At 39.7% G+C, this 26,098-nt stretch overlaps 3 protein-coding genes across 3 annotated transcripts in view; 1 reads left to right on the plus strand and 2 right to left on the minus strand.

Moving 5' to 3' along the window:
- Positions 1-7,981, minus strand: part of calcr (calcitonin receptor) — a 61,821-nt gene extending 53,840 nt beyond the window's left edge. The window contains exon 1 of the mRNA XM_055058922.1: positions 7,806-7,981. The gene's annotated coding sequence lies outside the window, so the exon portion shown is untranslated. The remainder of the gene's footprint in view (positions 1-7,805) is intronic.
- Positions 7,982-20,052: 12,071 nt separating this feature from the next.
- tfpi2 (tissue factor pathway inhibitor 2) lies at positions 20,053-22,518 on the minus strand. Its single transcript, XM_055058860.1, has 5 exons — positions 22,262-22,518; positions 21,943-22,113; positions 21,343-21,522; positions 21,076-21,249; positions 20,053-20,718 (listed from the first exon to the last, which is right to left on the minus strand). The coding sequence occupies exons 1-5, from the start codon at positions 22,335-22,337 to the stop codon at positions 20,627-20,629; spliced, it is 693 nt and encodes a 230-aa protein (XP_054914835.1). The 5' UTR covers positions 22,338-22,518; the 3' UTR covers positions 20,053-20,626.
- Positions 22,519-25,074: 2,556 nt separating this feature from the next.
- gngt1 (guanine nucleotide binding protein (G protein), gamma transducing activity polypeptide 1) lies at positions 25,075-26,026 on the plus strand. Its single transcript, XM_055058870.1, has 3 exons — positions 25,075-25,160; positions 25,294-25,392; positions 25,555-26,026. The coding sequence occupies exons 2-3, from the start codon at positions 25,297-25,299 to the stop codon at positions 25,678-25,680; spliced, it is 222 nt and encodes a 73-aa protein (XP_054914845.1). The 5' UTR covers positions 25,075-25,160; positions 25,294-25,296; the 3' UTR covers positions 25,681-26,026.
- The last annotated feature ends 72 nt before the right edge of the window (positions 26,027-26,098 follow it).

The following is a 26,098-nucleotide window of genomic DNA, read 5'->3' on the forward strand; positions in this document are numbered from 1 at the left end:
AAGAAAGCAGTTGCAATATATTTGAAGCCCTTTCAAGGAGAATCATGAAATACGGTTGGCTACAGCATACCCTTCCATGAATGAGCAGGCTTAGGACATGTTGAGCAGAGATCAGTTTCTCAGTCATTTTTCAACAGGTGACTTTCAGATTAATCTCTGTGCTGCAAAACCTAAAACTCTGTATTGTGGAATAGGACGATTTAAGTGCATTTGTTAAATTGCCCAGATGTTGTCTTTGTTTGTAGCGGATAATTATCTAAACTTGGATTTGTGGCTGCCATATGTGATGATGGCATACTGTAGCAGTGACCATGCCAGTACTGGTTTTACCCCAAATAGCGTGCTTTTTGGGAAAGAGACGGTGCTTTTTATCATTGTCCTGGTGGATGTGGGGCAAAGGTTTTGTGCCAATGTTGTGAATGTGTCATCCAGCTAACACAAACATTATCCACAGAGATGGAAGTAGTGAAAAAGCACCGGGATGGAGGGACATCCAGCAGTCACCTGCAGCAATATGGAGTCTCTACTGAGCAGCCTCTTCAACACAACAGGCTGCTCAGTTCTGTCAGCAGCAGAACCAGTCCAACATTCTTCAAAGGGACAGGAACGGGGAGTTCTGGAAAGCAAGTTGGGGCAACAATAGAGGAGTGTAAGTGGGACAGCCTGTGGGACTTTGTTTCAGATGTTTCAGGTCATCACGACAACCTCATTGAGAGAGGAGGACCCCTGTTTGGATCTGGGCTTATGATTTGATGACTAACTTGAAGACAACTTCTTTTATATGGGATAGGAGAGTGTCGTGAACAGGAGGATGTGTTGCTGCTGCAGAGAACTTGATGAGAAGTGGATGAACTCAATTGTGAGGGAAGAGAAAAAAAGAGAACAAGAGTAGAGACAGATGGGCTGGTTCGTTTCTTCATCTATCACTGGTTCTGGACTAATTTCAGGTGGATTCAGTGCTAAATTCAGTTTAGCACTGAATTTGGAGGCTGGGTCAAAAGAATTTAAACTGAGTCCAAACAAAGGCCCAAACCATCCACCGGGACATTTGCCTTTATTAGAAATACAGGAAATTTAAAAAAAACTGCACTGGATTTATTTATTTTAAATAGAGCAATAAGACCAGGTTTTCACAACTCATATGGCAGACAAAGTGAACATGTGGAACAGGGTGCTGTGGTCAGATGAAACCAAAATGTAGCTTTCTTTCCTTCCCCCCACTTGCAAAATACAACTATAACATGAATAGTATATGAATATAATATCTTCATGGGGAAACAGTGTGGAACGAATCATGCTGTGGGGATTCTTAACTTAAGCAGGGACAGATAAGCAGTTCATAGTAGCTGATTAAATAGATGGAGCCAAATACAAGTCAATCCTGGAGGAGAATCTATTAGAGGCTGTAAGAATGATTGACACAGAGATTCATTTTGCAGGAGAAATAACCTAAATACACAGCCTGTCTAAGATACAACAGACAATTTGGTGAGTCTTAGAAGGGTCAACAATTTTAGCTACACCGAACAAAATATGAAAGTCAAATTGAACTAGAACAGAGGACTAAAATTGACTGCTAAAAGGATGCTTAATTCAATTGCTTGCTCAGACTCTGGGCTACTAAATAATGAGCGCCTGCACCATCTTTTAGTCACACTGCTTCATGGGAGGCTCCAGAAGCAGCTGATGGGAACTGACTTCGAAGACATCCTCAATCCCACCAGCTGAGCCTGAGGACCCTGGGTTGGGCACTCCAATCTCTAGGGAGGAGGTCGCCGAGGAGGTTAAAAAGCTTCTCAGTGGCAGAGCCCCAGGGGTGTTTGAGATTCGCCTGGAGTTCCTTAAAGCCCTTGATGTTGTAGAGTTGTGTTGGCTGATGCGACTCTACAATGTTGGAAGGACATCGGGGGCAGTTCATCTGTATTGGCAGACTTGGGTTGTGGTCCCCTTGTTCAAAAGGAGGAGCACAGGGTGTCCTCCAATTATAGGGGGGTCACACTCTTAGGCCTCCCTGTCTAGGCCTATTCTGGGGTCCTGGAGAGGAGGGTCTGTCGGATAGTTGAATCTTGGACCGGTGTCAGAATCTGCCTCAAATGGAGGAGTTCAAGTATCTCGGGATCTTCCTCACGAATGAGTGAAGAAGGAAACGGGAGGTCGACAGGCGGATTGGCGCAGCGTCTGCTGTGAAGCGGGTGCTGTACCGATCTGTCAAGGTGAAGAGAGAGCTGAGTGAAAAAGCAAAGCTCTCAATTCTCTGGTCGATTTACATTCCCACCCTCATCTATGATCATGAGCTTTGCATCAGACACCCTTTCTCCATAGGGTGTCTGGGCTCTCCTTAGAGATAGGGTGAGAAGCTTGGTCATCCGAGAGGGACACAGAGTAGAGCCACTGCTCCTTCATGTCGAGAGGAGCCAGTTGAAGTGGCTTTGGCATCTGGTCAGGATGCCTCCTGGACGCCTCCCTGGTGAGGTGTTCTGGGCATGTCCCGCTAGGAGGAGGCCCCGGGGAAGACCCAGGACACGCTGGAGAGACTATGTTTCTCGGCTGGCCTGGGAACGCCTTGGGATATCCTCGGAAGAGCTGGAACAAGTGGCTGGGGAGAGGGAAGTCCGGGCTTCCCTGCTGAAGCTGCTACCCCTGCGACCCGACCCCGGATAAAGCAGAAGAAAATGGATGGATGCATGGACGGAACTTGTGCACAATAAAATAATTGAAAGGTGATGTGAAAGCGCACACCCACCGACGTGGCTAATAAATCTTCATGATTTCAGATTGGGAACACTCAATAAATCAGGCCAGTGGAGAAGCACGTTTTGGCGCCAGCTGTGCAGCTGCAGTGTCCCGAGTAGTTTTACTGCCAATTGAATTTAGGTATTATTGGAGAAGAAAGCATAAGAAGCTGGAGGAGACACAGAGATATGTTAATGATAAAATTGCACTATGAGAAATCATTCTGCAAGAGTGTCTGTCTTTTTCCCAGATACGTTCTCATCTCCTCAATCTGTCTGCCCAGGCCTGTTTACCAAGGCTTCAGCGACACGCTCTACTCTAGCACCACCTATTGATTCTACTTCAGCTGCTCAATATCTGAAATGCAGTGGATTCAGCACTGCTTTAGAGTGAATGTGTCACAGCATGGAACGCACGGCTTCGCTTGCATTACATGAACATTGATGCTGGGATAATTACATTCGCCACTCGTTAATTTCATGGGCTCCTCTTCTCTGAGTTCCAGCCTCATATTCAAATGATGCAAGCTCTTCCGCCGCTAAATCCAGCCACCTGCGCTTGGCAAACAGCTTACCGAGGCGGAGATAACTGAAACAGATGACTGTGAAATTAAATTTTACGACAGCAGATTCTCTTTTTGGCTTTGAGAGCCATGCACAAGACCCTGAATGAATGCATGAATAAAGTTATTATCTGAGTCATAACACACAAACAAGAGAGCTGCTGCTTTCGCTGCACTGCAGCATTTAAAGATATTATCCAGTTCTTTCACTTTACGCTAATAAATGAACACTAACAATAAATACACCGCTGGGTAATGAAGTATTAATTTCCACTGTCGTACTTGACAAAAATACTGTTTTTCAGAAAAGAAAGTCTCCTGAAAAATAAACAATTAATTCTCATTCATGTTTATTTGAATCGATGAAATCATGAGAGGGACAAGCATGGGAGCTAAGTGACTTGAGTCAAATCCCACTTAAAAATGTATCAGCCGTACTTGTTGCAGTCTGCTGACTTTAATAATCCATCAGGCCTTTACGGAAACTATAGGCGAAACTGGAACAAAGGGCCATGATGACTGGGACCGTCTTCATTCTTTGACTGACATGAATCTGTCAAGTTTTCTTCTTGTTAAACAGTTGCCCTGTTTGTCAGCACTTTGTCAGCGGCACTGTGTGCTCTCTGAACACACCTGCCTAAACAAACACGGTTTCTGAAATGACATGTTGCTCTTGCTTCTTCCTGCTGGAATGATGGGGAAATCGACAAGAAAAATACATCCCCAGAGGAACGATTGCCAGAACAGCTGCTTTGTGCCTTATGTGATGTAACTAGTGAACCTGTGTACTAACGTTGCTTTTGGGAGGGCTCATATTATTCTGATTAAAGAACAGTTGACAAAAAAAAAACAGCAAAACAAAGACAAAAGCTGAATAGATTGTTTGGTTTGAGAGATAGCGTACTATCTTAAAGGAGTTGAATTTACAGAACAGTGTGGATCCTTATCCTTCAACCAGACCCGATTCTCAGTATTACCTTGGGTATCTATAAAAGCGTCTCCCCACTCGCACGCAGCCATTGGCTGCCAAATGATACATCAATAGCAGCATAAATGTAGCTCTATCATTGATTCAAAGACCTCTGGCACAAAGACTTCATAATCGAAAAGGTTAAACCACATTTGGATCTATTGTAGCCTGATGTATGGCTTGCAAACAAAAATAAGGTTGGGTGACCTTTCAGTTTCTTCCAGCCACTGGGAATATCTAATTTTTGTTTTGTTTAATCAGTTTACGCTTCTTTTAGAATAAAATGGAAAGAAAAGGAATGAGGAGCAATACATTGCAATGGGATAGGCAGGAAGAACTTATTGAGTGCTTATGTTCAGTAACATTCCTTTTGCGCATAGTAAACTAAAACACTTAACAAGTGGTATGAGGGACAGTGCAGCCTTGAGGAAAGCATACACAATGACAGAAAAAAATAGTTTTATCAAAAAACTATTTTGCAACGTGTAATCTGTGAGAAAAACTCGCCTTACTCTGCTGGTGGCTCATGATGCTGAAGTGGGTAGTTGATTCATGGCTTTAGGGTTGGATGCTAAATTGAGTGGCTATTTTCACTCTTTGTTTTTCTTTGGTGTGGACTGCATTCGATTATAGTTCAAAATCGAAAACACGAATGGGAGTGGAGAAAGGTGGAGGCAGCAATTATTAGAATTCTGAGTTCCTGATAGGGTATATAATCCAACTGGCTGCTTCTGCTTTACCCATATTATTAACCCGTGGCTGTAATCACACTAATTCAAATGATCTTTTCGTGATTTGTCTTACCAAGGAGGTGTAAGGTAGTGTGAGATGTGTCAACTGCGCTGCACGGTTAATTAAAGGTTGTCTTGTTCATCATATCGCCGATTATGAGGCTCAGACATGCAGAGTTATTGCGTGCATCTATGAATAAAACATGAACCACTAGCCTTATTAAAACCAAGAACTATCAACACCAGTGCAGGTCAGCTAAACTTCCCTGAGCGACAGGAGTCAATTAGATTACTTTGTGCATGGGTAGAGAGGCAAGGAAGAACACAGAAGTTCGGTTTGTGCAGCACGCTCAGTTGAGTCCTTTTGGGAGTGTGCAAGTCGTGTTTTCTCATGGGCATTGATCTGCATGCCACATAATCACAGAGGGACCGTTGTCCAAAAATAGGCACAGCAGGACAACGTAATTGCCGTGTGAATAAAGCTTTGACAGGATAGTTCGGGATTTTTGTGGAAGTGTTGTAAGAAGGTGATGTCCTACCTTCTGCACATACATCTCCAAATGTTTTTTATCCAGATTAGTTCAGGTGTGCCGAAGCTAATAGCTAGTCTGATAGAGGCCAAGAACAAAGATTGCACTAGCAGAGATTTACGTGAATGCATTTTACGAACCGTCAACCGTCTGCCTTATTTATGCAGAAGCCAATGCTTGCCAATGCTTATTTCCACTGGAAATAAAGGTAGGAGGTGTTCCTATGCGAAACACCTACTGAGCATGGAATGAGGAAAGCTATTCTGATCAGAGAAAAGAAAAACAAGATGGTGCAAAAATACTAATAAAAAAAAAGTTTTAGCTTTTTACACCCTTCACTTTACAACGGGCAGAAACTATAACTAGAAACACTTTATTTCCTTTGTTCTCAGTAAATGTTTCACACCGGAAGATTATTAGCTGCACATTGCCTCCAACCTTCATTTTCTGTATAAATCATCATCCACTTTGGTGCAAATTACCCAGCATGATGGAAACGTCATGATGGCTTAAATGTTCATAAAACAGTGTTTACATAGAAGACAGGCATGCTTTTTGAGATTGGAGATCCTTTGAGATGGTGGAAATCTACTTTGATATAAAATCTCCTTGATTGACCATAAGCTTCAAGATTCTCAACTAAATAATTTGGATTTGTGTAACAAGCAACTTGCTTGTAACCTTTGAACAGAGCTTCCCTTAAAAAATCCTGAATTGTCATTTTGAAGCGCTGTTTCTTACTGAAGTTTAGCAATAAAACTATTACCTGCTATCTCCCACAAGCTCTAATGAGTTACGTCTTTTCCTACACGCAGCTCTCTGAACTCCCATCTCCTCTGCGCCCACCCGTTTGCGATCTTGCAGACAGGTCGACCCACACCGAGGCGGAAAGCTCTCTCACAGCTTGATGGATGGCAGAGTTATCTCTGAGCCACCAGAAAGCATACAAACACGCAGCCAGCCAAGTCCAGTTCACTGCAGGGGACCTTACATATCTGAGCATGCCTGTCTGTAAAGATCTTCACTTATGGCTGTCCCTTTTTCTCTCTCTCTATCCCCGCTGTTCCTTTTCTGACAAGCTGATTGTGTGTTTGCTGCTATTCCTGTCCTCCTCTGTGTTGCACAGCTGTGCGTACATCAGAGTTCAGCATTTGCTGCTCGCTGATGCCGATCAAGCCTCTAATAAAACCCGATGGCACAGGCTGTTGCACTAAGGCTGCATGAAACCCAAAGGAATCTCCCTAATATATTGGCAGACATCTTCCTGAATTCAAAACACTATTCCTTGCTCCTAATGGAGACTGACATGAGGCGGCATCCAGGAAGAATTTGCCTCGTTTTGTTTCCGTGTTGTGGGCGGTGGGTCAATGAAGGCATGCCTATTTTTTCGCCATTTTATGTGACTTTGCTAAGTTGATCGATATGGGGCTGCAGCCATGAAGCATGGTTTAAAAAAAAAAAAAAACACAGAAGAAGAGAAGGTTGATTTGACTGACAGAATATCACGCTCTGAGTGCACATAAGAAAGAATCGTTTTTTTTTTATCCTGTTGTTTCTAATAAGAACAAGCAAAGAAAGGTCGCATACATTGACCTTTAATTACTGTGTAGGTGCTTCACCTTGGTCTTCAACATTTGACCCTGAGGATCCAGAAGTGCAACGTGTAAGAATTGCACACGTTTCTCAGATGTGTGCATTTGTGTCTGACACATACAGGAATCACCTTATTCACTTTTCTCTGACGTTGAGCAGAAAAGACACAATTGGACTATGCAATAAAGGATTTTGACCACAGTTCCTGTTGGAAATTTCTCCAAAGTGAGTGACAGTTTACTAAAAGAGAATCAGAGCATGGTATTTCTAAACATTACCCTCAATTAAGGACCAACTCAATCAGTATTCCTTCAGAAGAGACTGGTTATAATAGCTTAATTAATGATGTTGTTGTAGAAAATAATTGTAAGCGACATATGCTCAAGAACATTTTTTTCCCACTTTGCAAGATATGCAAGCAGTTGTTATTCATCCAGCTACTGCATAAATATGAGGAAAACGTCTAATCAGATCGTTTTGCGTCAGCAGCTTCAATATAAAGCAAATCCCTCCAGGCGTCTCGTTGTGCACAAAAAATGCGAAATGTAGCTTTTGAGTTATTAAACTCAATTCTAACTCATACATATTTAAGTTTCCAAAACAAAAAGTAAATAGAGCAACAACAAAAAAATAAAAAGAAAAGTAAAGAAAGTTCAGAGAAGAAAACATTCATTGTGACGACTTACAGATTTTAGATGATGTAGTTCCAGGGAGTCTAGATGCGAAAGGAGAAATCCCTCTTCCTCCGATGACTCACGGATTCAGCAGGTCAAGCAGTGCCGGTGAAAGAAAAATACTTTTATACAATTTTATCCAGGGTGAGGTAAGAAAAGAAAAGACAAAAAAAAAACTAGAAAAATCAAAATAAAACGCCGCTACTGTTGTAGTTTGTGCGCAAACATCCAGACTTTTTTTTTTAATTTGTTAATTTGTTTACTATTAGAAGACGAGTGGCTAATGAGCTGCAGAGTGAAGGTGTGCTGTCGCTGTTCTGAGCCGTGACAATTCACTGCCCGGTATAATCCAAGCGCATGGGCAAGCCTTCCGTTTACGCGGTCGGTTCCTGCGGGGCTGGAGCTCCTCCTCGCCTCACCTCTCTGTCTGTCTGTGTGCCTGCGTGCAGTTTGAGACATGCATGCAGCGAGGAGAAAGACGCCTCGGCTCGCAGCGGCTGTGCGCGCGGATTGGACCCTCCTTTGGACGCCGGTAGCCTATGAAAATAAACACTGGAGCGACAGAAAAAAGAAAAAAAAGGCATGATTGCAGTGGGCGTTTGGTCTGTGGGCGCCGGGAGTGAAATACAGGTGCATCTCAGTTGAACTGGAATATTTCTAATTTAGCACCACAAATTAATTGAAGAATTATATAGATTAATTTTGGCAGATTGGTCTATTTCAAGCGTGGGATTGTGTTCATTTTTCTGTTCAGTTTTTAATTAATAATGATAATAATAATAACTACTAATTTTAAAACAGAATCCCTGCGTTATGGCAATGTTATGACTTACGCAGTCGTGGAGAAGCCTGCTATCCAACAAAAAATATTTGCATTTTTTTAAGGAAGTTAAGCCTGTGCAAGATCCAAAGCATGTTCCTGGAAAGTTTAGAGGAAGGAAAAAATGCACATGCAAAACAGATAACTACTACTACCCCGGAAAGGTTTTGAAGCAATATACTACTGACTCAGACATCTTCAGGGCGTCTTACTTAACCAAAGACGCAAAAATGACCATGGAATTATTAGGTGTTCCAAAGACCTATTGTCAAAGGTTTTGTTTTTTTCTTTTTCCAAATTCCCAGAGACTGGAAGAAGAGTGGAAAAGCACATTCAAGTTGCTCGAGGTTCAGCGAAAAGTTTTTCAAACAAATGACAATTTGGGAAGCCATATTCTCTGCTGGTGGCAAGTTTTGACCTGACAAAAAAAGGAAGGAAAAGAGATACAATGCACCACTTTTCCTTCAGAATTTGTCCCATGTTTGTGCAACCCATATCGGTAGAGTTCCAGATTATTCTCACAGTGATAAAAACCAAGAATCATACTTACACATGGCAGACTTAGTTCCAAAGTCATATTTTCATTCAATCGAAGCATCTCTTGCTTTTGGTCTGAAAGGAAAATTAATGTTTTTGAGTGGTCCAGCCAGAGTCTTGTCTTGAAACTCAATGGAGAATCTATTGATGATGCTAAAAATGAAAGCCACGCCAAGAAACCCTTCCAAGATTAGAGATTTGGAGTCTATTTACAAACAATTTCATTGTTAAAACCACATGAATCAAACCACAAAATATCAGATGTGTCACTGCAACTGTAGATTGGTGTAATATGTCAACAGAGGATCCTAGATTCAATACATTTTCTCACTTCAAATACAAAAAATAATAATAATTTCAAGACTAAGAAAACACCTTGCGGTTGATGAATGAGTGAGTTCTTCTACCTTAAACATATGTTGCACCTGTGGAGTCTATTTGGGTTATAAACCAATTGTCTGGGGGTGAAATTTGAAATGGAATACAATAGTTTATTTCCACTGTATTGTAAATTAAAGTTAAATTGTGGGTGCTCGACAGAAGAGAAAATAATTGTGATGTATAAAACAAAAATTAGGCATAATAAAAATGCAACAAAACAAAATGTAACAAAAATGCACACAATAATACAAAAAGATACAATATAAAAAAGCATAATAAAATAAAATTGATAAAATGTCTTATTTTTAAGTTAATATCTTTAACTTCTAAGGGTGACACTGCCACGATGAGACAGTTTTTTGATGGGCCAAAGTGCAGACGGGATTTGGGAGGGTGGAGAAAGTAAAAAACGAGAAACAAAAAAGACATGGAGAATGCAGGGAGCCAGAGCAGAACAAAATTAAACAGGAAGGTACCAGGACTGGGCAGGTTGAAGCGGATTTGATGGGATTTAACAGAAGGATTCAGCGAGGAGGTTTTGCTCAGGAGAAGGGCATGCAAGAGGAACCAATAGGGAAACTGATTTGAGCCAGAAAGGGACTGAGTGAGACCTGATAAGGTAAACTGTTAGCAGCTGAGGAAGAGGAAAGGAAGGGGACTGATGGAAGGCAGCAAAGGAGGACAAACAGCGGAACTAGAAAGTAAATCTAACCATAACTTTCACAAAGATTAAGAGCATATTAAGAGTAAAACATGAGAAGAGTGAGACAAACATGTATGAAGGAAAATAAGAAATCAATACAGCGAAATAACGAAAGCCAAGAGTCCAAATAACCCTGAATATGGCATTTGGTTCCAAGTTCAAGCTAATAACCTTATTCAACACAAGAAAACCTTTTTCTAGAAAACTCACTGAAGAACAGCCCGTCAAACCAAATAGATTAGTGGCTTGATCATCATTGAGGATTCAAATCCATGTAGATCTGAAGTATGGGTTTTTACCAGTCAGTAGACCATGGCACCAACAAGGCAGTTCAAAGTGCTTTACATCATAAAAACCCCATAGTGCACATGCATTAATAAATGTTTCCTAGTTGCCAGTAATGTCGATCCAGTATTCTGTTTTAGCACAATCAAAGGACATGAGACCTCCTAATAAGCAAGGCTAAATATCTGGTGTTTCATGATGACATGAGAGAGTATTGACAGAGGGTGTCTCTAAAAAGCACACATTTTCTCAAGCCAGAAAGCATTTATGTATCATCCCTCCAGCAAGTTCTGGGTTTGCCCCCAAGGTTTCCTTCCTCGGAGTGTGCCTGGAAAACCCCCAAAAGGAGAATCCTGACCAGAAGACCAACCAACCTCTGCCAACACGTTTAGTTACGGAGGAGCGATTGCCATACTTCAAGCTCCCAAAAATGAAAGAAAATGTTCTTTCTAGCAGTTCCAATCCAGGATCTCGTTTTTCTGTCATTATGTATTATGACAATATAGGTGAGGATGAGAACGCAGACAGAATGCTAAATTCAGTTTCAAACAAATTGAGTGTCAGCACTACTGCGGTCAGCACCTCTTTCCATTTGTCCGTCTTCTGTCCTCATTTCCAAACAGGATTACGTTTTTTGCATGGTAAAGATGAAGCCCTGTGGTTCCTGAAACAGAAACCCTCCCTTGCATCACTCCACCTATAATTTTGCTGGTTTGAATTAAGAAGCAAAATTTCCAAATAGACAGCGAACACAGCCGACCACGGTCAGTAGAAGTATGTTTTTGGTTGGCTTGATAATAGAGCTTTTGCTATGGTGTCTCTCCAAAGTTGTTGAGATGTTGATAAACTGGTGTCTGGCCAATCAAAATGACCCACTTTATTTCAAAAAGGAAGAAAAGCCAGCAAAATAAATAAATAAATAAATAAATAAAATAACAAAGAGTCAAATAATAACACTTGCATTGCAAAAGGTTATTGCAGTGGGCAGGAATGACCCTCTGTGCAGGATTTTCACAGCAGATAGAAAAAGAGCTTTTTTCTGACAGCACCTTGTTAATATATTGATTTCTAAGCATATGATATTAAATAAACTATTTTCTTTTTTCCTCTTAACCTCAAATTAGTAATTGTACTCCTTCAAGCTTACTCTATGGGTTTTTTTTATCGTATGTTATAAATTTGCCTTCCTTTTTATGTAATTCATGTAGTGTGTTCTTTCTTGGATATTTAAGGAATGCATGAAATTGAAATCAAAGAGATCAGGTGAGGTGCTCACCTGGAAGCTCCAAATAGAGCCAATTCTCTACCACAAGGATGGATGGAAATTGAGAAATAAATATTTATCTGTTTGAAATTTCTTCAGTTTTTGATTTTGTGCAAACCCAGACTTTGATAGAAACACCAGACTTTGGTCTGTTAGTAGATTTGGGCCACAAAACATCTTGTATGCCTGAGCTGCTTGTTAGTGGTGGCATCACGCCAACATCTGCCCCATCCAAATGATTTTTCTGAAAGATTACATTTCAGAACACAGTCTTGTGATCAAACCCAAGCTTAGGAGTTGCATGCTCTGCTACAGCCACCATCCTTTGCTGTTTGATGTCAACTTGGCATTTGCAGGAGTGCTGACATATAAAATAGAAAAATATCTGTGAAACCAATTCCACAGGGAGTTTCTTAAAATAGAGGAAGTCTTTTATTTGCAATCTCCTTATTCCGTGTCTCCTTCTTCGTATGGCTGCTAATTACAACACAAGCAGCTGTTTCCCTGCACTTCCTGTCATCACACATTTGACATTCATCTCTCTGTGTGTTGCCCACGTATGCGTACGCCGGGACATGTTCGCACACACAGAGACAAGGCGGCGCAGCACATGTTGCTGCATATTTATAACACATTAAAAACGGTGAGAGGCATGATGAGCTTGCCATTTCCAAAGCCGTGCTGCATTTAAGACATTGCAACGGACAGAACATCCATCCGGGAGAAGAAGAGGAGTGGACAAACACAATCTACTTGGGAATGTTAGCAATCTTCCAGCCCCGAAAAACCATTTCCCTTTGTCAGCTGCATTCTATACGACTCTGCGTGAATCTTGTAGATGGGAATGGGAATGCAATGCATCAGATGAATTTTAAATGTGCCCTGGAATCAGTCCATTAGATTCTTAACTATGCTGTGGAGATAGAACAGGAACAAAAGGAAGCGTTTCATTTTTATTTCTTCAAGAGTAGGTCATTTGCCTTTTATGTCATATTCCCTCTTCCTCTCCTTCACAGCTTGCAGTAAAAAGCCACTGAGACACCATAGTGTTAAAAAGCATCACTGTCAGCAGCAGTCCCTTTTTTTTCCCTCTCTGTTATGCATCCTAAGTTGATATTTGTACTTCAGTCAGAGGCCACAGTTGCCATCAAAAGGCAAATTACTTTCAGAGAATCCCCGCATTATGTTCAGTTCTGGTCGACAGTGGAGGATGAATGAAATGGAAAAATTGGGCTAGAAAGAGATGGTTTTGTGGAAATCAGGACTATATTAATGAAAGAATAAAGGATGTGGATTCGGTGGCAGAATGACACTGCCTTCAAAATATTGACAACAGAAAGCTGAGCAAAAGTGCACTCCACACTTTTTTGATTTTCATTGGTCAAAAATCGTGAATCATTTAACTTCCGTTTCATAGCTGGGTGCTACTTCATGTTGCTCTGTTTCACTAAACACCAATAGGACACACTGAAGATTATGGGTTGTAAAGTAAGAAAATGTGAATAAAAAACAAATAAATAAATGTGTTGCTCATATGTCACTTTTGCGAAGGCGCTGGATGTTTGCAGTTTAATGTTATGCTAGCGTCACTGCATCACTTTCTCCAAGAGGGAATTTGTGTGTGACTGTGTCCTGGAAACACATGAGAAAAACAGCAGAGCAAGCTGCAAAGACTGAGAGAGTTGCACATTTAACACTGTGGGGGAGTGAGTCTGATTATTATGCACAACATGAAAAAAAGGAAACATTTGATCCACTCAGTGTGCTACAATATCATTGCCTAAATGAGCCATCCAGAGATTTGGTTTTAAATTAATTTCTTTATATACATATATGTATAAAGCAGGATTTATCTCTAGACAGCTTGGATTAGCTCCGCTAGTATTGACCGTCCTCCACGTTCCTTTTTGGATGAGCTCTATAAATACACAGCTTGCAAAACAAGGCCATTTTTTTCTTCTTTTTTTTGAGTTGACAATGTGTTTTTTACACTTACATAATGCTTTATTTATCAATATTTGATTAAATATTTTCAGTTTGGCTGTAAATCTTGAGATTTAGACAAAAACACCAGAATTCCTCTCAGCATGATATGATCCCATCTTGTTGTTGTTTGAGCTTTAGGACAATATTTTTTAAACCACACAATAAAGCTTCCAAAATTTCTATTCATGTTTAAAGAATATATCAAATTACTATGCATATGCCTTTCACTCAGCATGCACACAAATGTAATTACACTGCAATACTTAATGTGACAAGTACCAATTGTTTCTCTGGAGAGGCAGCAAACAGGAACTGAATTGATCATTCAAGAGTTGAAGGATGCATGTGCTGCAGAATTAAAGTTGTAAAACCAGAAGTGTTCATTGGTTTTTCTATGTTACCAGTGAGATGGTGTTAAAAAGTGAGCAAAAAGACTGGAAAACCAGCTGCTTATGGCTGGCCAGTGAAGCACAAATAGCCCACAAATGATAAGGCAGAGATTCTAAAGTTTGGTCAAATAAAAACCAGCTTCTCTAAAAAATACAAATAAATTATGAATAGATTAATAGTCCTCCTCTTGATGGGCCTTAATATGCTTGTTTTAATTTAACAATTTTAATTTCACAACTCTACAGGTGGAATAGCACACAGACAAAAGGCAAAAGATGTTCAAAACATTTAAAGAGGTGTTAGATGGGCAGCTTGTTTCTAGTGACCCCTGCTGGATAAAAGTCCAACAGCACATGCCATAAAACTTACATATTAATTGATTTTAATAATCCGACTACTCATCGCAGAGTCAGTTAAAAAAACATCTCGTAAGTGAGATGTTTTAGGAGAATGTTATTTCTTGTGAGGCACTCTTGGCGTTTGCTTAAGAACTAATAAATAAATAGATTAAGACCCTGATCCTTAAAGATTAAAATGGTGAGTTGGGGATTTTACACTGATTTATAGGCCTGGAGACTCTCTCTGCACCTTTAAATTGTCATGCTTAGTCTTAGCCTTTTTTGTGTGCATTTTTTTATTTATTTTCCATTTAAATGTCATCAGCAAGTTTATAAAATCCACCTTTATTCCCCCACTTACTTTGTGTACTTATTAAACACCCTTTAAAATTTTACAATTTTTTTTATGTTAAAAGTAAAACTTCTGTGTATTCTATTGGAAAAATATAAACCAACACAAGTGCTCAAGGGGGACGTGAAAGGAAAATTATGTTGCTATCAACACTTTTTCTAATCAAAATCTGAAAAGTGTGGTGTGCATGTAGATCTAACTCATCTGAGTTCGAACTGTGGAACACAAACGTTCCACAGTTTGCAACAACTACTGAAAACAAATATTTTGCCTATTTTCATGTGCAAAACACCTCCGGCTCAGTCACAATGGACCATGGAGATTACTCTCCTGCTGGAAGCTGAAATTCTGCACCAGCCTCAGATCTTTTTACTTTAACCGACTTCCTTCCAGGATTGGCCGGAATTAATCTCCGTCCTTCTTCACACCAGCTCCGACCACTGTCTGTCCCTGCTGAAGAAAACCATCCCTGTAACACGATGCCTCTTCTTCTCTGTGTCTCTTGTATCCCTAAATACCTTTCATCAAACTCCAAACATGAATTCTTTTGGCATTCTTTCCATAAAGGCATTCTTCTAGCCAGTCTTCAGTGAAGAATATATTTGTGAAGTGTACGGCCAATAGTTGCCTTCAAAATCAATATACCTTAGCTGGAGCGCTTCTTTCTTTCAGACTGTGCTTTTTCCACTTGAACCGCAGTTCAGCCCTCATCTCTTTCCATCATTTACTTTACACATGGAAAAATAACATGCCCTTGCCTGTCCATTGTATTTCAGCCTGAACGTTGCAGCTTGTGTTTGTCTTAAGATGGCAACCTGCTGCTGACCCCATGTCCTCCTACATTTCAGTGAACATCTCAGTTGTCGGATTGCTCACCACTCTGACTCACAACGCACTCCATGGTCTGTGTTAGGTGATATTCTCCTCTGTTTCATTTTGTCTTGTAGGTTTGAGAGAAACGTGACCTTTTGTAGGTCAAATTTTACAAACCATTTACTTCCTGCCGTTTATAATTATTGATGATTATACCCTTCAATTCTTTGCTCATTTTCAGAAGAAAAAAAAAAGATCAGCTGAAATGAAAGGAAGAGACAAAAAGAAGAGCTAAACAAAGGTTGTATATCTAAGGTCCTCTGCTGAGCTGTTTGACCCTCCTCCCTGAGCAGCCACCAGGTCATCTTTCAATAATCCAATAGATGTTAAAGAAATACATTATTAAGCACAAAATACAATTGTGCTACCACGTTGAGCTGCTGAGTCTGCAAAGAACTGCAGCACAGCTCAATTTAAAGACTTTGACCTGCGGGAAGCTGGTAATTGAAGCACACAGGCGAAGAGGAAGAAGAGACACCTGCCCAGATTGAGATCTCATTTTTTATTTAGTTCATTTTAGCTCTGTTCAACTGTGCTGGATAATGACAAAAAATAAAACAAAACTTGACTTGAGGGGAGAACAAAAAATAAATAAAAGAAGAGAGGCATCTGTTTTTGTTCGTTCTGCTGAAATCATTTCCAATGCTATCTTCCGAACCTTGATGAGAACCGATTGTGGCACATTTGCAGCGGAGAGGAAGAGGTGGATTTATTTTCGGCCGTGAGTCATCTGCTGCAAAAGGGACGCTATTCTCAGACAACAAAAGCCCAGTAGTTACATTAATGTCCTGCGGACAATCATTCATATCCATTAAGATAATCTTTAACTTCTAAGGAAGGTCAGAGCCTCTCCTTTAACAAAAACCGGGGTTTATCATGCAGACCGTGTCTGTCAGAGTTCACCACAGAAATTAATTGCTGTACCTGGGACGGACAAATTCAATAACACGAGGACAGGGTAAGCCTCATTCCCATGCATGGACACTCTCAGCCCTCCTCCATCTTTTTTTCTGTGCTGGTATTTTCCCTGGGGACTCGGCTTGTTTTCAGTTTTGGAAGCGTCTCAGATGTATATGTCTGATTTGTTTAAGCATGCGACGGGTTCGTATATTTGAAGGCCAGATGGACAGTAAGGAACAGCCCGAATCCTCATCACCAGACACATCAGTCCTCAGCCTGTGAGGAGGGGAGCAGGTCAGAGACATTCCACTTCATGGCAGAGGGTGATGGATGTCAGGGAAACTCTGATGCCATGTCGGGCCTGCTGACATGTTTTGTCTACGTTTTAAACAGACCAAACTGATGGCAAAGAAATTGTGACTCTTCAAAATAGACTCTTCAGCCAGACTTCTATGCTTGCATGTGGGTCTTTTTTTTTCTTTTTTTTTTTTTTTAATTGTCAATAAAAATAGAACCCTCACTGCTGACCGAAAAGAAAAACCTCAAACATTTTGTTTCTGAGGTTAAAATAAAAAATATATTTCCCATCTCCATCTTTTCCCATTTTTGAACATTTTTGAAAAAGCTCCAGAGAGCCACTAGGGCAGCACTGAAGAGCCACGGGTTGCTCTAGGGAATGCTATCTCAGATAAACATTAACATTTTGACCCATATCCTGTAAAAGAGCTTTAATTAGCAAAAGTAGAATTTTATCACTTTTTAATATGATACTGTCTACATCCACTGCTGTAACGCAGCTCCTGTTTGTTACTTAACTCATGCTTCATTCTCACTCAGTTTCATAACATGGAATTATGTATTTTTAAATGACCTTCATGTTTTTTGATATTGAACAATACCGGATGACAAAATATGGCATATAATTGTCCCAAGTAAATTATTAAATTGTTCCAAAGGATGGGCCGGCCAGAAAAAGTGTAGAGGGAAAAAAAACAGAACATCAGAATGCATAACAAGGTCTTACCAGAACCTCTAAGACTTGTTATGGAAGAATGGGTCAAAAACAGGCTTTTACACAAAATATTTAATACATTTTTGAAAGGGTTCAACAGTATTTCTCTGTGTCGTTTGATTTATTTAGCTACAATGAAGCTTCAATTACAAAGTAATTTGTTTTGATGTTCTTTTATGATGGCATTACTCTGGTTGTAAATGACATTGAGATGTGAATTTTATGTCAGCAGAGATATGTAAACTGATACAAATGCTGACATATTCAATACTGCTATAATTTTTCCAATGCTTTTTAAAATTAACTTTTAAGATTGAGCAGTTGTTTAAGAAAACCTTGCACTGTGACAAATGCATGAAAAACATGAGTATTTATCTCTATATGTCTGAGTCAATGCACTGATTAAAATTATTAATCAAAAAATATACTTTATGTATATTTGCACCCCAAAACAGACGTGTTAAGTACCATTGTGATTTACTTTATTTTAGTTTAGTTTATAAATCTACCACCAGGGGGCATGTTGGAGGTTTTCCCCAGTCCACATTCACTCCTGCAGTTTTCTGAAGCCTCTTGAAGCATCTTGAATTGAAAAATTTTATCAGCACTTAATAAAGGAGACTTACAAACTCTTCAGAATAATCTACGTGTACTGATTTAAGGTTGCTATGATAATTAGCTGAATCTATGCATAGCAGTATTATGATTCTTGTGCGACGCATGAGCTCATGACAAAGACTTCTGAAGGAGTGTTTCTGGCCTTCGCCTATGATGAAGTCATTGGCCTTAACATTACTGTGCAGTCATTGGGTTGTTTTATCTCTCGTTCTGTAACCAAGCATAGATTGTCAAGCTATGCAATTGGCATTAACCTCTCCCTATAAAATCCTTATAAAACTGTAAGCTGTGTTCTGCTCCAGGCTCTTTCTCCTGACTGTGTTCAATAACCAGAGACTTCGAATAAATATCAATTAAGAATATATTCTTTCTCTGGTTCTTTAAACAGTTTTGCCTCACTCTTTGATGAAAGAAAATTTAAACAGTACAGAATAAAAAGCATGTATTTTCAGGGGTAGATAACCATCAATGATCAATGAATAGCTCAGGATAATGAATTTGTCTAATGCCCATAAGATAACGACATACCCAGACCAGACAGATTCCTCTAAATACTGCAAATGTTTTAATAGGGCTGTCACAATATCACTCACTGATGGGCAAAGACAGCAATTTATTCTGATTAAAAGTTAACTACTGAGTCTATGCTGATGATTTATGAGGTCATTAGAATCTTTTACTAAGACAGGCGTAGTAAAACAAACAATAGCTGGTGTATGATCAATAGATGAAGTGTGATTCATTATGGTTGCTGTGCAATTAACAGTTTCAAGGAAGATTTTTAACATTTGTTGCTTTCAGGTTGATGTTTGCTGACTGAAAAACAACAACAAAACAAGTTTCCCTGAACAGCAGTGAAGGTTTTACGATTACATCATCTTTGAGAAGATGTTTATGCACTGTTGTAAAGTCTGCCTCTCTTATTATACTGTGCAACAGATGATTTAGCATTCGTTATTCCAAGCCCAGACACACTGGCGTTTCTTTGCTATTAATAGACGAGCAGTTGAGTAGTTTCTTCAGCATTCTGCCATAAATTTTTATTATCAGAAAAATCAAGTGGTGCTTATTGCTTTTAATCTGAGATGGAACAAAGTGCAGTTCCATATTTACATCCTTGCTAAAAGTTTTTGATTACACTTTGAAGCACCCATCTGAAAAAAGTGAAGTGCTGCAGACCAAAATCAACATCAAAAATTCAAAATTCGTGTTTCTGGGAGTTTCTGGTCCCAATGCGCCTGCAGCACATTTGGCTCTGGGGCTGTTTTTTTTTTTTTTTTTTTCTTTGTTTTCTTTTTTTTATTCTGTGATTGCATTATAATTGCTAAGGATTCTTTTCTAAAAGCTCATTAGGCACACTTTGAAAACCTGCAGCTTCCTGTCGCCTGAATATTCAAAGGCGCTCTAATGACTGTGCCACAGCAGCAGGGTTTACCGTCTTATGATTGCTTCCTTCCCGATTCAAGGCCATGCACAAGCAGGCAGAGATGGGCTCGAGTGTACTGCAAAGTATTACCTGATAAGGAAAGGAGACAGCAGCGTTAGTGAAGGAGATAAAAGTGAAAGCGGCCGAGAGAAAGAGCAGAAACCAGCTAAGCTTGTTTATCTTTTTTCTTTTTTGCCAACTCAAATAAGACACTCTTTATGTTTACATGCTACCTGCACTGCATGACAGAACTTGATCATTAGACTTGAGTTCCCACCCTTTAGGTTTGTTAGTTATTCGGGCAGCAAATAAGTGAAATTTGCTTGAAACAGCAGAATCGGTAAAAGTCCAAACGAAAGCAGAATTCTTCAAAATAATCTGTACATTTTATTTTTAAAAAAACATAAAAATGTCTTTACATACATAACATAGTTTTTAATTATGTAACAAAATACATAATTAGGAACAGTGGTGCACTATCATCAGAGCCAGTGTGGACCCTACAAAGAGTTTGATTTCCAGGTGACATTATTTGTCAAATAAATAGCAGTAAATAAATTGTGGAGAAGAGATTCTTTTACTCATTCACATTCAGGAAAAGAAGCATATTGTTATCTGCATAGCTTGTGATTAGTTTGCATTAAAACATCAAATGTGGCTCCGGAAACAGACATCAGTGGCAAACGTGTATGCTTTCCACCAACAAATATACCTTGACAATTAAAACAGAGCTGACTGCTAGTCTGAAGGTCTTATGCAGCAGCTCAGTTCACTTATGCCTCTGGCTGGCACAGTATGATTGAAAACTTGTGTTGTAAATCACATAGAAATCTAAAAAATGTATACACAGCATTTGAAGAGTCGTTCTATAACAAAATATACGACATGTCATTATGTTAGCTCCAACAAGCGTCGAGGACTCGTCCAAGTGTGAACTTCTGAGTGACATCAGACTTTTTGGACCCGGACTTGTGGGATGCGGCTCTTTCTATTTAACTTCAAGACCCGAATTTTCCCATAGCTTCTGATTTTCTTAGGTCCTGAAATAAAAAAAAAGCAGAAGAAAATGTCCAGGATCTTATTAGTGTAGCTCACATGTCTTATGATAGCTGAATTTCTGAAACTCCAAACTAGATAAACAGGACCTCTCAGAGATAGATTTTGTCTGGCGTTCTCTAGGTCACATGATAACAACTGGCTTTAGGATTGGATTTTGGAGGTCAAGGAGAGAATGTTTACTGATAGTCAAATCATCCGAGCTGACTTTACTCTTCTTCCCTCTGACTGAATTCGAATCAGAGCGTAGGTCTGAGAGGCGCTGCTCTGATGAATGCTTTAAGCTAAACTGTGGCTGGTGAAACTTTCAACACATGCAAAGCTAATTCACAATTTCACACCTTGAATGCACACGTTCATACAGCTCTCCCGTGACACAAAGTTGTTGCTGCTTCTCCCGCAGCCCGAGTAGACAAACTCCTCGCACGTCTTGGTGGTCGCGTTGAAGTAGTACCGAGTTATAGAGGCCGAACACTTCCCTTTGTCCAGAGAGTCCAGACAGAGCACAGGGAAAGCTGTGAAACACACACACACACAAACATAATTGAGTTGGCTGCCGATTGTAACATGCGTTCCATTTTATATTTAATCTACGAAATCTTACTAACCTTTGTGGGGAGTGCAGTACTCCAGGCAAGAGGAGAGGTCTACAAAGCGATTGCTGTTGCCCCCACAACCCCCCCAGTAAAAGGACTCACACTGCATAGTGGTCATGTTGAAGAAAAAGCTTTGAAGGAGACCACGACAATGACCCTCCTCTTTGGGAAGCCTGCAGATTGGAGGAACCTCTGTAAGGAAGAATAAGAAAAAGAAAAAAAAAAACAAACAAAAAGGAGCCTTTTTTAGAATTTAAATCACAGACATACACACAAGTATATCAGATATCTTACTAAAGAGCAATGTGAGGATCTCTGGAGGATTCACAGATGGAAAGTTATAGAAAATGCCGATACAACTGAAAGTGACTTTTGAAGGCATTTGCTTGTGCTGTAATTTATTCAGGGGTATCCGGATAAAACCAAGAACTACACACAGGGAATTCTTAAAAAAAAAAAAAGAAAAGGTATTGACTTTATGAGGTTCTTTTAAGTTAAAAACTGAAGACATCTTGAAGACTGGAGATGTAAATTGTGATTTTGAGGCAAGCTGCTCACACACGATAGTTTTTCATGAATTTTAACAGTTTGAAATGACTTTATTGGTCTTACTGGGGATTCTGAAGCATGCCTTTTGGCATTCCTCATAACTCTTGAAGTTGTTGGCATTTCCCTCGCAACCTCCATAATTAAGTTCCTCACACTTCTGGGTGTAGGTGTTGTAGTAATAGCGGTCGATATTTTCTTTGCAGGGACCATTCACCCCTGGAAGCAGACACGCGGCTACAAAAAAAAAAAAAAAAAAAAAAAAAACAGCAAGTTATTATTGCAAAAATGTGCAAAAAACAAAACATACAAACAAAAAAAAAAACAACACACACAAGTCACAGACATCTTTTTAAAACTTCAACTTTCGGGTTAAACGTGTTACCTTGACTTCGTGTTATCGCCAGGCTGCTGGAAAGCGACGCAAATAACGTAAAAAACGCCAATAAGGGAAACTCCATTGTGCGAGCAGTGATTAGTCTTTCCCCCTTCTATCAGTGCCGACCACCCCACTCAGTTCAGGCTTTATAGCCACGCAGAGCTTCCCACGGGAGGTGGAATTTAAGGGCGGGGTCGAGGATGTTGTGACTCATTTCAAAACAGACGAAATCCGTCATTAATAAATGTGGGACATGAGACGTTTTGGCGTCGCAATATTTGCGCAGAGTGGGGTTAAAGCTGTGACTAACGCTGTATTCAATCAAACTGAGAAAAACAATACATATCTCTGAGTTAGGTGCCGATGATGAAGATGATAAGCCTATTAGTAAGGTAATATGAAATATTGATTAGCAAATATAAAAATAAATGTTAATATATTACATTATGTCCTGCTTTACCAATTGAACCCCAGTTATACACAACTTTATTACTATTCAAAGTCAATATTAATAACAACTTGTCAAAGTTATTAATATAAATGAAAAATCTAATTTTGCCCCTAATTCCATTTCCAACCCATTAACAAGTACTTTTGTGCTCATGTTTTGACAAAGCAAAGGGGAAATTATTTTTCAAATATTTTGAGATAAACAACCATTAGAGGCTCAAATCTCTCATACATTACTTTTATGTCATTTTTGAATGAAAACTATGTAGCCCTGTCCACTCTCATAGACCTCCTGTAGATATTTATTACATTTCATGACAACAAATTATGAGGAGGATGTAAGAGACTACTTTAAGTCATGTGTTGTCAAAACAAAACTAACAAAACTGCAAAGGTATGAAACAGTAAAAGGGCAAGAAGACCAGCCTGTGATATTTCTGACGGAAGTTCAGTTTACCGTGTCCTTAAGAGAGAAGGTGGATGACTAAGGGGAAGGTGAAGTTATCACCATGGCAGAGATCAATGAAGTTGCAGAAAATGTCCCTTCCCTATAAAAATATTGCATTAATTGGATGAGCTTGACCAAGAATGTTGAAGATGACACATATTATGAGAAAGTCATGGTTGATGATGGGTCTGCGTAATGTCTCTGAGCGGGCTACAGGCCAACATCCATAAAGTGGCTAAACAGGGATTTGGTCCCAACATTTCCCTGGAAAAGTATATTTTAGGATGCTGGAAAGGCGATTTCTATCAACCGCTGAAAACAAGAGTGGCTCTTTTTTTTTCAAGGCCATCCAACTGTTGACCAGATCTTCACCCTTGCAGAGTTGCCTTTGGGATCATGGGGGTCTGGTTTTCCAGTTCACATATGTCTTGTGAAACTGAAGAAGGCTTTCAACCATGCCCTGGAGGCATTTTGTTAGTGGTGTAACTGGGCTGCTACAATGGTTTTGTGCCCCTTTTACACACCTTTTCGGCTCAGTGAAATGACCGAACTAACATTTTTAGACTATTTTTAGACTCCTGTTCTCCCAACCCAGAAATGGAATTAGACCAGAGGATACTTAGTAACCCTGAACAGGAACACCAAACTTACATACTCTAGATCAACAGTTGATACTTTTTCTGGAAAGAAAAAAAAACATACTTTCCTTTGGTTTGTTACTTTTTTGTATTTCCTTTTAAATCCTGCAAAGCACTTTGTATTGCCTTCTTGCTGAAAATATGCTATATAAATAAAATTACTTTTACCTTGACCTTTACTGATATAACCAAAGAAACTCATCCTGGGCATCCAATTTAGCATGTCTCTGTTTGCTTTTGTTGCTTTTAGAAGATAATACGGTTCTGTTGACGTCTACAGGACATGACCCTCAGCATGAACTGAAACATCTGATAGCTGAATGTGAAGCAGCTGAGATAATTTGGTCTGAGGCTGGAAAAAGGTGGATCGCTTTCTCATGGCTGGAGACACAAGTGCTTTGCTGTCTTGTTCAAGAGACATGATTATGTGGAGCGGAAGATATTTGGTCTGGAATAGTAAAGAAAAAAGATAAAATGAACAAGAAGATATAATTTCCCAGTCCGTCTACAATCAGACCCTTACCTGTGGTCATGAGATATGGATCAATACCAGATCGTAGATACAAATGACTGAAGCAAACCTTCTCCATGGCATGGTTGAACTGAATCTTAGAAAATGAGCAGCTTTTCCATCTGAAGACCTGGTCCCCCACTCAAACCAAGTCAGATGTGGTAGTTTTGGCATCTGATCAGGATGTCTTCTTGCTGTGTGAGTTTTTCTTTGTTGGCATGTTCCATTAGAAGAACACTTTGGGGAAAGACTCAGAAAATCCCTCCTGAAACCCAGGATGAACTGGAGAACAATAAGACGTAACACCTGTGACCCCGTTTTGAACAAGTGGAAGAGAATGGATTAAAGAATAACCCTCTGGCCTTTTTTATACCATTAATTTGACATAAATTTGTTGATATAGTCTAGCTGCTGCAAGATGTGACATGAAAAAGTGCCATGCCGTCATGTTCAGACCAATGAGGCGTCTCCACCTTGACAGGTAAAGGCTAAATACAGATTAGCCGTCTTATCAAAATGACCTAATACATAAACACCACCCACTACCCCATATATCTGACTCTGAGGAAACTTTGGTCAAACATGCTCAAATGTTGATTTAGTCTGTAATAAACAGTTTACAGATTAAAATGCTTCTACATCACATCAATACTGATCAAACAAACACCTGTGAGAAATCCTCTCCTTCTTTGATGCTGTTCCAGAATAACTGACATGATCATTCAGTGGGCCCTTGTTTTAATCAGATTAGCAGATTAGAAATGTTGGTGCGGATTACTTTATAACCCAGATTGAGGGAGAGGAGAGGGATTCTTCAGTAGGATTTTGGTGGTGGAGGACCGCTGCCTGTGAGCATTCGTAAGTACTCTCTTTTTCTACAGGTGGACTCACGCTATGGTTGAAACGTTACTAAGAATCCTCAAGCCAAGATCGTGTGTTTGTCACGTTGAGTGAGCATCGTGTTGGTTGAACTTTTTCGTTTCTTTTACAGAGAATGCCAGTCATAAATGTGGATGACCTGACGGATAAGGATAAGGCTGTGATGGAAGTAAACCAACTCAAAATTGAAGTGAAGCTTGAGAGGTGGTTGGTAAGTTTTTCTCACCCCTCTCATTTCTACTTATAATTTCTGCATGATGATGAATTTAATCTAAACACACAAGTTTGCAATTCATTTATTAGGAAAATTTTATAAACTCACATTTTATAAACTCACATTTTATAAACTCACATACCTGTCTGATCATTTTAGACATCTAAATGCTGTGAGGAAATCAAGGAGTACATTCAGGCTGGAGTGGAGGAGGACATCCTCGTCAAAGGCATTTCGGAGGAGAAGAACCCCTTCAAGGAGAAAGGTGGCTGTGTCATCTGCTGAAATGGACCTGAGGAGCTTTTCCTATCTCAGATTAGTAGCCAAGGACAATCTCCCTCCCCTCGTAAAGTGGATTTGCAGACTGAGAAGACTAGAAGGACACGATAAAGACAGGAGTTACACAACTGCACGAGCTGCCCTGTAAATGAATTCACCATTTTTGGGGGGCAGATTTGTAGCCTTATAATTTCACCCTTTGAACAGATGCAATAAATAAAAGATTTGGGTCTGCACGAGTTCCAACAACAATGCTTCTCTCTCATGTCATGTATGTAGTCTGAGTAAATGGGTCTGTGTGTTGTTTCATGCAATGAAGCAACTGTCATTAAACGTGCATGTTGATAACTCAGACTGTCTCTGTGATTACCTTTGCCGTTTTTCCAGTTAACCCACAGCAGGAGATGTGACACAGATTTGTCAT

The sequence above is a fragment of the Poeciliopsis prolifica genome, unplaced genomic scaffold (genome assembly GCF_027474105.1).
Source record: "Poeciliopsis prolifica strain line A6 unplaced genomic scaffold, Auburn_PproV2 SCAFFOLD052, whole genome shotgun sequence".
Lineage (NCBI taxonomy): Eukaryota > Metazoa > Chordata > Actinopteri > Cyprinodontiformes > Poeciliidae > Poeciliopsis > Poeciliopsis prolifica.

What these genes read in the sequence shown, in the direction of transcription:
- tfpi2 (XM_055058860.1), bottom strand. Translation starts at nt 22,337, where the DNA reads ATGGAGTTTCCCTTATTGGCGTTTTTTACGTTATTTGCGTCGCTTTCC. An exon ending in GTACTGCACTCCCCACAAAG is followed by an intron (nt 21,250 to 21,342) that starts GTTAGTAAGATT and finishes TGTGTTTCACAG; the next exon opens with CTTTCCCTGTGCTCTGTCTG. An exon ending in TATGAACGTGTGCATTCAAG is followed by an intron (nt 20,719 to 21,075) that starts GTGTGAAATTGT and finishes TTTTTATTTCAG; the next exon opens with GACCTAAGAAAATCAGAAGC.
- gngt1 (XM_055058870.1), top strand. Translation starts at nt 25,297, where the DNA reads ATGCCAGTCATAAATGTGGATGACCTGACGGATAAGGATAAGGCTGTG. An exon ending in TGAAGCTTGAGAGGTGGTTG is followed by an intron (nt 25,393 to 25,554) that starts GTAAGTTTTTCT and finishes TGATCATTTTAG; the next exon opens with ACATCTAAATGCTGTGAGGA.